Here is a 14,562-nt window from a genome sequence, read left to right as displayed (position 1 = left end):
TGTGTGTATCTCTCCCTGTAGGAGCCAGTCTGTGTGTCTCTCTCCTTCCCTCCTCTGTAATGTGGTGTTTATTCTCCGTCTCCCTGTAGGAGCCCGTTCCCAGTCGGCCTCCGTGTTGTCCAGTCTCCAGGAGCTGAGAGAGGTTCAGGACAGTCTGTCAGCCACGGAGACGGAGCTACAGGCCCTGGACAAACAACTGTCTGGTCTCAAGGGGACCGCTGAGAGGTGGCTGCCCTGAAACATTTACTATGTAGCTTTAGGAGTTCAGCTAATTCAATATTTCTGAAACATTTCTCTATATATTCCTTCTCTCTCCCTCCTCTACCCTCTCCTCTTCCCTCCTCTACCCTCTCCTCTTCCCTCCTCTACCCTCTCCTCTTCCCTCCTCTACCCTCTCCTCTTCCCTCCTCTACCCTCTCCTCTTCCCTCCTCTACCCTCTCCTCTTCCCTCCTCTTCCCTCCTCTACCCTCTCCTCTTCCCTCCTCTACCCTCTCCTCTTCCCTCCTCTACCCTCTCCTCTTCCCTCCTCTACCCTCTCCTCTTCCCTCCTCTACCCTCTCCTCTTCCCTCCTCTACCCTCTCCTCTTCCCTCCTCTACCCTCTCCTCTTCCCTCCTCTTCCCTCCTCTACCCTCTCCTCTTCCCTCCTCTACCCTCTCCTCTTCCCTCCTCTACCCTCTCCTCTTCCCTCCTCTACCCTCTCCTCTTCCCTCCTCTACCCTCTCCTCTTCCCTCCTCTTCCCTCCTCTACCCTCTCCTCTTCCCTCCTCTACCCTCTCCTCTTCCCTCCTCTACCCTCTCCTCTTCCCTCCTCTTCCCTCCTCTACCCTCTCCTCTTCCCTCCTCTACCCTCTCCTCTTCCCTCCTCTACCCTCTCCTCTTCCCTCCTCTACCCTCTCCTCTACCCTCTCCTCTCCTCTACCCTCTCCTCTTCCCTCCTCTACCCTCTCCTCTACCCTCTCCTCTTCCCTCCTCTTCCCTCTACCCTCTCCTCTTCCCTCCTCTACCCTCTCCTCTTCCCTCCTCTACCCTCTCCTCTTCCCTCCTCTACCCTCTCCTCTTCCCTCCTCTACCCTCTCCTCTCCTCTTCCCTCCTCTACCCTCTCCTCTCCCTCCTCTACTCCCTCCTCTACTCCCTCCTCTCCTCTACCCTCTCCTCTACCCTCTCTCTCTCCTCTCCCTCGTCTACCCTCTCCTCTCCCTCCTCTACCCTCTCCTCTCCCTCCTCTACCCTCTCCTCTCCCTCCTCTACCCTCTCCTCTCCCTCCTCTACTCCCTCCTCTACCCTACCCTCTCTCCCTCCTCTACCCTACTCTCTCTCCCTCCTCTACCCTCTCCTCTCTCCCTCCTCTACCCTCTCCTCTACCCTCTCCCTCCTCTACCTTCTCCTCTACCCTCTGTTCTACCCTCTCTCCCTCCTCTACCCTCGCTCTCCTCTTTCTCCTCTACCCTCTCTTTCTCCTCTACCCTCTCTTTCTCCTCTACCCTCTCTTTCTCCTCTACCCTCTCTTTCTCCTCTACCCTCTCCTCTCTCCTCTACCCTCTCTCTCTCCTCTTCCCTCTCCCTCCTCTACCCTCTCCCTCCTCTACCCTCTCCTCTCCCTCCTCTACCCTCTCCCCTCTACCCTCCCCTCTCCTCTCCCCTCTCTCTCTACCCTCCCCTCTCCTTCCTCTACCCTCTCCCTCTACCCTCCCCTCTCCTCTCTCTCTACCCTCTCCTCTCCTTCCTCTACCCTCTCCCTCCTCTCTCCTCTCTCTCCCCTCCTCTCCCCTCTCTAGGTATCGTTTGTTAAAGCAGCAGTTAGACATGAAGACAGAAGAGTTAGATATTCTCCAGGTTAAACTCCATCAGAGCTCCTTCCATAAACAACAGGAAGAACTGAAGATGTTACTGAAGACCATCGGTGAGCACACACTCTCTCACACACACACACACACACTCACACTCTCTCTCACACACACACACAACGTTTTTCAACATATTTTTTTTAAGGTGGGACAACACTTGATCCCAAAGAGTTGAACTGTGAGGCGAAAAAATGAATGTAGTTATCTTTTATTTGTTGGATAATGTAACAATTATTTAGTTAATAACAAACAGTAAGATATTTGTGTCCTCCTCATGCTGAGTTTTATAGTGTCCACTCTAGCTTCCTGTAGCTAGTCTGTGTGTCGAGGACATGGGTTTTACTAGAGGTAGCTTGAAGCTGACGATTGATTGACTTGGTGAGGTGGTATTTAAACCTACAGCTGGTATTCCTGTGACAGGAAGTGGGGTGGTATTTAAACCTACAGCTGGTATTCCAGTGACAGGAAGTGAGGTGGTATTTAAACCTACAGCTGGTATTCCTGTGACAGGAAGTGAGGTGGTATTTAAACCTACAGCTGGCATTCCAGTGACAGGAAGTGGGGTGGTATTCAAACCTACCGCTGGTATTCCTGGGACAGGAAGTGGGGTGGTATTTAAACCTACAGCTGGTATTCCTGGGACAGGAAGTGGGGTGGTATTTAAACCTACAGCTGGTATTCCTGGGAAAGGAAGTGGGGTGGTATTTAAACCTACAGCTGGTATTCCAGTGACAGGAAGTGAGGTGGTATTTAAACCTACAGCTGGTATTCCAGTGACAGGAAGTGAGGTGGTATTTAAACCTACAGCTGGCATTCCAGTGACAGGAAGTGGGGTGGTATTTAAACCTACAGCTGGTATTCCTGGGAAAGGAAGTGGGGTGGTATTTAAACCTACAGCTGGTATTCCAGTGACAGGAAGTGAGGTGGTATTTAAACCTACAGCTGGTATTCCTGGGACAGGAAGTGGGGTGGTATTTAAACCTACAGCTGGCATTCCAGTGACAGGAAGTGGGGTGGTATTTAACCCTACAGCTGGCATTCCAGTGACAGGAAGTGGGGTGGTATTTAAACCTACATCTGGCATTCCAGTGACAGGAAGTGGGGTGGTATTTAACCCTACAGCTGGTATTCCTGGGACAGGAAGTGGGGTGGTATTTAACCCTACAGCTGGTATTCCTGGGACAGGAAGTGAGGTGGTATTTAAACCTACAGCTGGTATTCCTGGGACAGGAAGTGAGGTGGTATTTAAACCTACAGCTGGTATTCCAGTGACAGGAAGTGGGGTGGTATTTAACCCTACAGCTGGTATTCCTGGGACAGGAAGTGGGGTGGTATTTAAACATATCGTTGGCATTCCTGTGACAGGAAGTGGGGTGGTATTTAAACCTACAGCTGGTATTCCTGTGACAGGAAGTGGGGTGGTATTTAAACCTACAGCTGGTATTCCAGTGACAGGAAGTGGGGTGGTATTTAACCCTACAGCTGGTATTCCAGTTCCAGTAACTGAGATAGAGAGGAGTAGAACAAAGGCCTCAATGGTTCTTAGACTTCCTGGTATCTGGGAAATTAGGTCAAGGGTCGGGGGGTTAAGATAAGATAACTCCAGGTGCAGATTAAAACAGGATGAACCCAAAGTGGCTGATTTTATAGTTTTTTTTTTTTCTTCACAAAAACTGTTACTTTAAATAGCAAATGATTTTGCCACTTGCTGTCTAGCCAACAGCTGGTAGGATACAGTGGGGACAGAGCAGCTCTCTAGCCAACAGCTGGTAGGATACAGTGGGGACAGAGCAGCTCTAGCCAACAGCTGGTAGGATACAGTGGGGACAGAGCAGCTCTCTAGCCAACAGCTGGTAGGATACAGTGGGGACAGAGCAGCTCTAGCCAACAGCTGGTAGGATACAGTGGGGACAGAGCAGCTCTCTAGCCAACAGCTGGTAGGATACAGTGGGGACAGAGCAGCTGTCTAACCAACAGCTGGTAGGATACAGTGGGGACAGAGCAGCTGTCTAGCCAACAGCTGGTAGGATACAGTGGGGACAGAGCAGCTGTCTAGCCAACAGCTGGTAGGATACAGTGGGGACAGAGCAGCTGTCTAGCCAATAGCTGGCAGGATACAGTGGGGACAGATCAGCTCTCTAGCCAATAGCTGGCAGGATACAGTGGGGACAGAGCAGCTGTCTAGCCAACAGCTGGCAGGATACAGTGGGGACAGAGCAGCTGTCTAGCCAACAGCTGGCAGGATACAGTGGGGACAGATCATCATGTCACCAGAATAAGACCCTCGATATTTATTGGAAAGGAGCATCAAACTCATCACCTTTTCACTTTCACCATCCTGTGAAGTTCATCATCATCATCGTTTATTTAATCTGTAGCCTCATTAAACTGCATGTTATCCTGAGTCGTAGTCGTAGACGACCAGACACCACGTCACAGCGTGACTCCATGTTGAGTTCCATGTGATGGTTATTATACTGTATCCATATTTACACCATTAACGACGTTTCCACCTCCCGTTTCTCACATAATTACATTTAACCAACACAGAACAGATCCCACCATGTCTAACAAACACATTTTATCCTTCTGCATTTTAAACTTCCTGTTAATACAGTATGACTCACATTAAGTGTGTGTGTGTCTCTCTCAGAGGAGTGTGAGGAGACCCTGCGCAGCAGTAAGGAGGTCCAGAAGAAGGCAGATGAGAAGTACAAGGTCAGTTTATCTCCATGGGTCATATCTGGACCTATCAGTGGTCTCCATTCAGGATCACATGACTTATTATCCCAATGGGTCATATCTGGACCTATCAGTGGTCTCCTTTCAGGATCACATGACTTATTATCCCAATGGGTCATATCTGGACCTATCAGTGGTCTCCTTTCAGGATCACATGACTTATTATCCCAATGGGTCATATCTGGACCTATCAGTGGTCTCCTTTCAGGATCACATGACTTATTATCCCAATGGGTCATATCTGGACCTATCAGTGGTCTCCTTTCAGGATCACATGACTTATTATCCCAATGGGTCATATCTGGACCTATCAGGGGTCTCCATTCAGGATCACATGGGTCATGTCTGGACCTATCAGTGGTCTCCATTCAGGATCACATGCTACCAGAATTTTGCAACCCCACCCTGAGACAATGTATGCCATTTAGCAAACTTAATTACCCTTCCTCCCCTCCCAATTAAAATAAATATATTACAGAGTTTAATTTGGTTTAAGTGCCTTGCTCAGCGGCACATCGGCTCGGATATTTAAACCCGTGTCCTTTCGGTTACTGGCCCCATGTTCTTCACCGCTAGGCCACCTGGCGCCCTTATGAAGCCACTTGGTTAACCGTGCATCATTTGTTTTTCCCCTCATATGAATGGGTCTCGGGAACCCTCTGTCCTGGCTCTGTTGATGTGGTGTTAAACCTCTCCTGGCTCTGTTGATGTGGTGTTAATCCTCTGTCCTGGCTCTGTTTATATGGTGTTAAACCTCTGTCCTGGCTCTGTTGATGTGGTGTTAATCCTCTGTCCTGGCTCTGTTGATGTGGTGTTAATCCTCTGTCCTGGCTCTGTTGATGTGGTGTTAAACCCTCTGGTCCCGGCTCTGTTGATGTGGTGTTAAACCTCTGTCCTGGCTCTGTTGATGTGATGTTAAACCTCTCCTGGCTCTGTTGATGTGGTGTTAAACCCTCTGTCCTGGCTCTGTTGATGTGGTGTTAAACCCTCTGTCCTGGCTCTGTTGATGTGGTGTTAAACCCTCTGTCCTGGCTCTGTTGATGTGGTGTTAATCCTCTGTCCTGGCTCTGTTGATGTGGTGTTAATCCTCTGTTCTGGCTCTGTTGATATGGTGTTAAACCCTCTGTCCTGGCTCTGTTGATGTGGTGTTAAACCCTCTGTCCTGGCTCTGGTGATGTGGTGTTAAACCCTCTGTCCTGGCTCTGTTGATGTGGTGTTAAACCCTCTGTCCTGGCTCTGTTGATATGGTGTTAAACCTCTGTCCTGGCTCTGTTGATGTGGTGTTAAACCTCTGTCCTGGCTCTGTTGATGTGATGTTAAACCTCTGTCCTGGCTCTGTTGATGTGGTGTTAATCCTCTGTCCTGGCTCTGTTGATGTGATGTTAAACCTCTGTCCTGGCTCTGTTGATGTGGTGTTAAACCCTCTGTCCTGGCTCTGTTGATGTGGTGTTAAACCTCTGTCCTGGCTCTGTTGATGTGGTGTTAAACCCTCTGTCCTGGCTCTGTTGATATGGTGTTAAACCTCTGTCCTGGCTCTGTTGATGTGGTGTTAACCCTCTGTCCTGGCTCTGTTGATATGGTGTTAAACCTCTGTCCTGGCTCTGTTGATGTGGTGTTAAACCTCTCCTGGCTCTGTTGATGTGATGTTAAACCTCTGTCCTGGCTCTGTTGATGTGGTGTTAAACCTCTCCTGTCTCTGTTGATGTGGTGTTAAACCTCTGTCCTGGCTCTGTTGATGTGGTGTTAAACCTCTCCTGGCTCTGTTGATGTGGTGTTAATCCTCTGTCCTGGCTCTGTTGATGTGGTGTTAAACCTCTCCTGGCTCTGTTGATGTGGTGTTAAACCCCCTGTCCTGGCTCTGTTGATGTGGTGTTAAACCCTCTGTCCTGGCTCTGTTGATTCTGGTGTTAAAGCCCTGTCCTGGCTCTGTTGATATGGTGTTAAACCCTCTGTCCTGGCTCTGTTGATATGGTGTTAAACCCCCTGTCTTGGCTCTGTTGATGTGGTGTTAAACCCCCTGTTCTGGCTCTGTTGATGTGGTGTTAAACCTCTCCTGGCTCTGTTGATGTGGTGTTAAACCCTCTGTCCTGGCTCTGTTGATATGGTGTTAAACCCCCTGTCCTGGCTCTGTTGATGTGGTGTTAAACCCCCTGTTCTGGCTCTGTTGATGTGGTGTTAAACCTCTCCTGGCTCTGTTGATGTGGTGTTAAACCCTCTGTCCTGGCTCTGTTGATGTGGTGTTAAACCCTCTGTCCTGTCTCTGTTGATGTGGTGTTAAACCCTCTGTCCTGGCTCTGTTGATGTGGTGTTAAACCCTCTGTCCTGTCTCTGTTGATGTGGTGTTAAACCCTCTGTCCTGGCTCTGTTGATGTGGTGTTAAACCCTCTGTCCTGGCTCTGTTGATATGGTGTTAAACCTCTCCTTGCTCCACCAGGTGTTGGAGAATAAGATGCAGAATGCAGAGGCAGAGAGGGAGAAGGAACTGAAAGCTGCTCAACAGAAAGTAAACTCTGCTAAAACCAAGGCTGACGCGTTCAGTAAGAAACTGAAGGAGAGACAACAGGTGGAGAGACACACACACACACACACACACACTGAGACACAGACACACACACACACACACACTGAGACACAGACACACACACACACACACACTGAGACACAGACACACACACACACACACACTCAGACACAGACACACACACTTTAATTCTGTGAAAAAATGTCCCCAAAACCAAAGACACCAGCACAATAACCCTGGTTACATTACCCCAGCCGTAACCCGGGTTACATTACCCCAGCAATAACATTATTCAAGACCCTCTACAGTGTACAAACAAGGGGGTTGCACTTTTGACGTGTGTGTGTGTGTGTGTGTGTGTGTGTGTGTGCAGGAGGCTGAGTCCCTGGTCCTAGAGTTGGAGGAGTTGAAGAGGGAGCAGACTGGCTATGAACAACAGATCCTGGCAGTAGACGAAGCCATGAAGACGATCCAGGAACAGATAGACAACATGTCCTCCACTGTGGCAGAGAACAAGGTACTGTTTACCTCCTGGTCCACTACTGTCAAATGTCCTCCACCTCATCAGTTAGCCCAGCGTCATCAGTTAGCCAGGCCCGGGTGTCCACCTCATCAGTTAGCCCGGCGTCATCAGTTAGCCAGGCCCGGGTGTCCACCTCATCAGTTAGCCCGGCCGTCCACCTCATCAGTTAGCCCGGCGTCATCAGGTAGCCAGGCCCCGAGTGTCCACCTCATCAGTTAGCCCGGCGTCATCAGTTAGCCCGGCCCCGAGTGTCCACCTCATCATTTAGCCCGGCCCCGAGTGTCCACCTCATCAGTTAGCCCAGCGTCATCAGTTAGCCAGGCCCCGAGTGTCCACCTCATCAGTTAGCCCGGCGTCATCGGTTAGCCCGGCCCCGAGTGTCCACCTCATCAGTTAGCCTGGCCCCGAGTGTCCACCTCATCAGTTAGCCGGGCCCGAGTGTCCACCTCATCAGTTAGCCGGCCCCGAGTGTCCACCTCATCAGTTAGCCGGCCCGAGTGTCCACCTCATCAGTTAGCCCAGCGTCATCAGTTAGCACGGCCCCAAGTGTCCATCTCATCAGTTAGCCTGGCCCCGAGTGTCTGGATTGTTGACATGAACTAGCTATATTTGTTTATATACTTTATCACTGACAACTCTCCTCTATCTTCACATCCTTTAACCCCCCCCCCTCCTCTCTCTCCCCCCCCCCCTCCTCTCTCTCCCCCCCCTCCTCTCTCCCCCCCCTCCTCTCTCCCCCCCCCCCTCTCTCCCCCCCCCCTCTCTCCCCCCCCTCCTCTCTCCCCCCCCCCCTCTCTCCCCCCCCTCTCTCCCCCCCCTCCTCTCTCCCCCCCCTCCTCTCTCCCCCCCCCTCCTCTCTCTCCCCCCCCTCCTCTCTCCCCCCCTCCTCTCTCCCCCCCCCTCCTCTCTCCCCCCCCCCTCCTCTCTCTCCCCCCCCCTCCTCTCTCCCCCCCCCCCCTCCTCTCTCCCCCCCCCTCCTCTCTCCCCCCCCCCCCTCCTCTCTCCCCCCCCCCCTCCTCTCTCTCCCCCCCCCCCCCTCCTCTCTCTCCCCCCCCTCCTCTCTCCCCCCCCCCCCTCCTCTCTCTCCCCCCCCCCCTCCTCTCTCTCCCCCCCTCCTCTCTCCCCCCCCCTCCTCTCTCTCCCCCCCTCTCTCCCCCCCCCCCTCCTCTCTCTCCCCCCCCCTCTCTCTCCCCCCCCTCCTCTCTCCCCCCCCCCTCCTCTCTCTCCCCCCCCCTCTCTCTCCCCCCCCTCCTCTCTCTCCCCCCCCCCCTCCTCTCTCTCCCCCCCTCCTCTCTCTCCCCCCCTCCTCTCTCCCCCCCCCTCCTCTCTCCCCCCCCTCCTCTCTCTCCCCCCCCTCCTCTCTCTCCCCCCCCCTCCTCTCTCTCCCCCCCCTCCTCTCTCTCCCCCCCCCCTCCTCTCTCTCCCCCCCCTCCTCTCTCTCCCCCCCCCCTCCTCTCTCTCCCCCCCCCTCCTCTCTCTCCCCCCCCCCTCCTCTCTCTCCCCCCCCCCCTCCTCTCTCTCCCCCCCCCCCTCCTCTCTCTCCCCCCCCCCCTCCTCTCTCTCCCCCCCCCCCTCCTCTCTCTCCCCCCCCCCTCCTCTCTCTCCCCCCCCTCCTCTCTCCCCCCCCTCCCCTCCTCTCTCTCCCCCCCTCCCCTCCTCTCTCTCCCCCCCCTCCTCTCTCCCCCCCTCCCCTCCTCTCTCCCCCCCCCCTCCTCTCTCCCCCCCCCCCTCCTCTCCCCCCCCCCCCTCCTCTCCCCCCCCCCCCTTCTCTCTCCCCCCTCTCTCCTTCCTCAACCTCTCTCCCCTCCTCCCCCCTCCCATCTCTCTCCTTCCTCAACCTCTCTCCCCCTCTCTCTCTCCAGGAGTCTGTGCGTAAGGCCCAGGAGGAGTTGACTAGACAGAAAGAGGTGATCGTAGCCCAGGACAAAGAGATCAAGGTATGATCACTACATTATTGTCAGTAGTACTGGTGTTATTACCATGCTGCTCCTCATCATCGTCATGTTGTCGTGGAAACCATCTCGGACACGCAGAACTAAAATCCTTCATAAAAGCATCAGATGCTGGATCAAGTTTTGCTGGAGATGTAGGTGAAAAGATACTAAGGAGATTAGCAAAGTCCCCCTCCCCACAATGGATCAGTCCAATCAGACAGGTGTCTGAGACTGATGGACTGTGGCCTCCACAATGGATCAGTCCACCCAGACAGGAACCAATCAGACGGGTGTCTTGTGCACCATTTAAAATCTGTTGACCAACAGCCTATCAACCAACGGAATGGGATCAGCCCTAGCTGTCACTCAGCTAAGAAAGCCTAATATTTGCGTGAGACATTTTTTAAGTATTTAAATGCTGAAAGTGAGTTCAGATGTGCAAGAGAATATGGTTATAGGGCTCGTTCAGCGTGCAAATCTGACTCGTCTGCCTGATTGTTGTTGGGCCTGAAAATGACTTGTAAGATCACTGACCGTCGGCTCAGTAACAAGCTTAGTTCCACACTGAAGGAGGAGACGCCTCGGTCACAAATTTTTTTATTTTACCTTTATTTAAGTCAGTTAAGAACAAATTCTTATTTACAATGACGCTGCCGCCTCTACACTCTAACCACTAGGCTACGCTGCCGTCCCAAAATATGAGGTGTTTCCGGGAAGAGGGGAAAGTCATTTGAGCAACAGACCCAAAAAAATTGTGGGACGACGATTCGTAACGTTTTAAATCGATGTCTGACCGATGCGTTCTACATATAGATGGGGTTTCCCTGCGGACGGTACTGCCCCTGTACTGTGTTTGAATCGTGGGATTGGAAGCGTATCAGTGAGCTGTTACATCCATAGTATCTACAACCAACAAATGAACATGTCGTGAGATTTTACCCAGACCTCAAGTGGTCTCCTGATATGGTTTAAACATTGTTATGGACTTGAAGTGTGATTTTTCAGAATAAGAAAAACCTGAGAAAATTGGGGGGGGGGATAAAATGGAGGGAGAAAAGAGGCTCTAGAGACGCTACAATATCAGTTGTTACGTGCATCTGTCCATGAGAGATTATTATAACCTCTGATCTAGGATCAGATCACTTTGTAAAAAATATCTCAGTTCTACCCAACTCTTATGAGCTACTTTGACGATGTAATATCATGTTCCTTGATAACAACGTGTGTGTGTGTGTGTGTGTGTGTGTGTGTGTGTGTGTGTGTGTGTGTGTGTGTGTGTGTGTGTATTCCAGGGTAAAAGTACAGAAGCCAACCATATGAGAGAGAGAACCAATGAGTCTCAGTTGAAGATTAAAGAGTTGGAACACAACATCAACAAACACCGTAAAGACAGTCAGGAGGCCGCTGCTAAGGTACAATTACTGATCAACAACACCAAACACCGTAAAGACAGTCAGTTACTGATCAACAACACCAAACACCGTAAAGACAGTCAGTTACTGATCAACAAACACCGTAAAGACAGTCAGGAGGCTGCTGCTAAGGTACAGTTACTGATCAACAACAACAACACCGTAAAGACAGTCAGTTACTGATCAACAACAACAAACACCGTAAAGACAGTCAGTTACTGATCAACAACAACAAACACCGTAAAGACAGTCAGTTACTGATCAACAACAACAAACACCGTAAAGACAGTCAGTTACTGATCAACAACAACAAACACCGTAAAGACAGTCAGGAGGCTGCTGCTAAGGTACAGTTACTGATCAACAACAACAAACACCGTAAAGACAGTCAGGAGGCCGCTGCTAAGGTACAGTTACTGATCAACAACAACAACAACAAACACCGTAAAGACAGTCAGTTACTGATCATCAACAAACACCGTAAAGACAGTCAGTTACTGATCAACAACAACAAACACCGTAAAGACAGTCAGTTACTAATCAACAACAACAAACACCGTAAAGACAGTCAGTTACTGATCAACAACAACAAACACCGTAAAGACAGTCAGTTACTGATCAACAACAACAAACACCGTAAAGACAGTCAGTTACTGATCAACAACAACAAACACCGTAAAGACAGTCAGGAGGCTGCTGCTAAGGTGCAATTACTGATCAACAACAACAAACACCGTAAAGACAGTCAGTTACTAATCAACAACAACAACAACAAACACCGTAAAGACAGTCAGGAGGCTGCTGCTAAGGTACAGTTACTGATCAACAACAACAAACACCGTAAAGACAGTCAGTTACTGATCAACAACAACAAACACCGTAAAGACAGTCAGTTACTGATCAACAACAACAAACACCGTAAAGACAGTCAGTTACTGATCAACAACAACAAACACCGTAAAGACAGTCGGTTACTGATCAACATCAGCAAACACCGTAAAGACAGTCGGTTACTGATCAACAACAACAAACACCGTAAAGACAGTCGGTTACTGATCAACAACAACAAACACCGTAAAGACAGTCAGGAGGCTGCTGCTAAGGTACAGTTACTGATCAACAACAACAAACACCGTAAAGACAGTCAGTTACTAATCAACAACAACAAACACCGTAAAGACAGTCAGTTACTGATCAACAACAACAAACACCGTAAAGACAGTCAGTTACTGATCAACAACAACAAACACCGTAAAGACAGTCAGGAGGCTGCTGCTAAGGTACAGTTACTGATCAACAACAACAAACACCGTAAAGACAGTCAGTTACTGATCAACAACAACAACAACAAACACCGTAAAGACAGTCAGGAGGCTGCTGCTAAGGTACAGTTACTGATCAACAACAACAAACACCGTAAAGACAGTCAGTTACTGATCAACAACAACAAACACCGTAAAGACAGTCAGGAGGCTGCTGCTAAGGTACAGTTACTGATCAACAACAACAAACACCGTAAAGACAGTCAGTTACTGATCAACAACAACAACAACAAACACCGTAAAGACAGTCAGGAGGCTGCTGCTAAGGTACAGTTACTGATCAACATCAGCAAACACCGTAAAGACAGTCAGTTACTGATCAACAACAACAAACACCGTAAAGACAGTCAGTTACTGATCAACAACAACAAACACCGTAAAGACAGTCAGTTACTGATCAACAACAACAACAACAAACACCGTAAAGACAGTCAGGAGGCTGCTGCTAAGGTACAGTTACTGATCAACAACAAACACCGTAAAGACAGTCAGGAGGCTGCTGCTAAGGTACAGTTACTGATCAACAACAACAAACACCGTAAAGACAGTCAGTTACTGATCAACAACAACAACAACAAACACCGTAAAGACAGTCAGGAGGCTGCTGCTAAGGTACAGTTACTGATCAACACCGTAAAGACAGTCAGGAGGCTGCTGCTAAGGTACAGTTACTGATCAACAACAACAAACACCGTAAAGACAGTCAGTTACTAATCAACAACAACAACAACAAACACCGTAAAGACAGTCAGGAGGCTGCTGCTAAGGTACAGTTACTGATCAACAACAAACACTGTAAAGACAGTCAGTTACTGATCAACAACAACAAACACCGTAAAGACAGTCAGTTACTGATCAACAACAACAAACACTGTAAAGACAGTCAGTTACTAATCATCAACAACAACAACAAACACCGTAAAGACAGTCAGGAGGCTGCTGCTAAGGTACAGTTACTGATCAACAACAACAACAACAAACACCGTAAAGACAGTCAGGATGCCGCTGCTAAGGTACAGTTACTGATCAACAACAACAACACCGTAAAGACAGTCAGGATGCTGCTGCTAAGGTACAGTTACTGATCAACAACAACAACAACAAACACCGTAAAGACAGTCAGGATGCCGCTGCTAAGGTACAGTTACTGATCAACAACAACAACACCGTAAAGACAGTCAGTTACTGATCAACAACAACAAACACCGTAAAGACAGTCAGTTACTGATCAACAACAACAAACACCGTAAAGACAGTCAGGATGCTGCTGCTAAGGTACAGTTACTGATCAACAACAACAACAACAACACCGTAAAGACAGTCAGTTACTGATCAACAACAACAAACACCGTAAAGACAGTCAGTTACTGATCAACAACAACAAACACCGTAAAGACAGTCAGGAGGCCGCTGCTAAGGTACAGTTACTGATCAACAACAACAAACACTGTAAAGACAGTCAGTTACTGATCAACAACAACAAACACCGTAAAGACAGTCAGGAGGCTGCTGCTAAGGTACAGTTACTGATCAACAACAACATCAACAAACACCGTAAAGACAGTCAGGAGGCTGCTGCTAAGGTACAGTTACTGATCAACAACAACAACACCGTAAAGACAGTCAGGATGCTGCTGCTAAGGTACAGTTACTGATCAACAACAACAACACCGTAAAGACAGTCAGTTACTGATCAACAACAACAAACACCGTAAAGACAGTCAGGATGCTGCTGCTAAGGTACAGTTACTGATCAACAACAACAAACACCGTAAAGACAGTCAGGAGGCTGCTGCTAAGGTACAGTTACTGATCAACAACAAACACCGTAAAGACGGTCAGTTACTGATCAACAACAACAAACACCGTAAAGACAGTCAGTTACTGATCAACAACAACAAACACCGTAAAGACAGTCAGTTACTGATCAACAACAACAAACACCGTAAAGACAGTCAGTTACTGATCAACAACAACAAACACCGTAAAGACAGTCAGTTACTAATCAACAACAACAACAACAAACACCGTAAAGACAGTCAGGAGGCTGCTGCTAAGGTACAGTTACTGATCAACAACAACAAACACCGTAAAGACAGTCAGTTACTAATCAACAACAACAACAACAAACACCGTAAAGACAGTCAGGAGGCTGCTGCTAAGGTACAGTTACTGATCAACAACAAACACCGTAAAGACGGTCAGTTACTGATCAACAACAACAAACACCGTAAAGACAGTCAGTTACTGATCAACAACA

At 49.3% G+C, this 14,562-nt stretch overlaps 1 protein-coding gene across 2 annotated transcripts in view; it reads left to right on the top strand.

Moving 5' to 3' along the window:
• LOC110516074 (structural maintenance of chromosomes protein 2) overlaps positions 1-14,562 on the top strand; it is a 45,410-nt gene that overhangs the window by 21,226 nt on the left and 9,622 nt on the right. For both annotated transcript variants that reach the window (XM_036972891.1, XM_036972892.1), the window contains exons 16-22: positions 90-225; positions 1,780-1,904; positions 4,502-4,566; positions 7,025-7,153; positions 7,485-7,628; positions 9,497-9,571; positions 10,861-10,980. In XM_036972891.1, coding sequence (XP_036828786.1) covers positions 90-225; positions 1,780-1,904; positions 4,502-4,566; positions 7,025-7,153; positions 7,485-7,628; positions 9,497-9,571; positions 10,861-10,980 — 794 coding nt within the window. The remainder of the gene's footprint in view (positions 1-89; positions 226-1,779; positions 1,905-4,501; positions 4,567-7,024; positions 7,154-7,484; positions 7,629-9,496; positions 9,572-10,860; positions 10,981-14,562) is intronic.

The sequence above is a fragment of the Oncorhynchus mykiss genome, unplaced genomic scaffold, assembly GCF_013265735.2.
Source record: "Oncorhynchus mykiss isolate Arlee unplaced genomic scaffold, USDA_OmykA_1.1 un_scaffold_212, whole genome shotgun sequence".
In the NCBI taxonomy this organism is placed as follows: Eukaryota; Metazoa; Chordata; class Actinopteri; order Salmoniformes; family Salmonidae; genus Oncorhynchus; species Oncorhynchus mykiss.
Note: the sequence above shows the minus strand (reverse complement) of the source record. Positions and strands in the feature narration are given on the sequence as shown.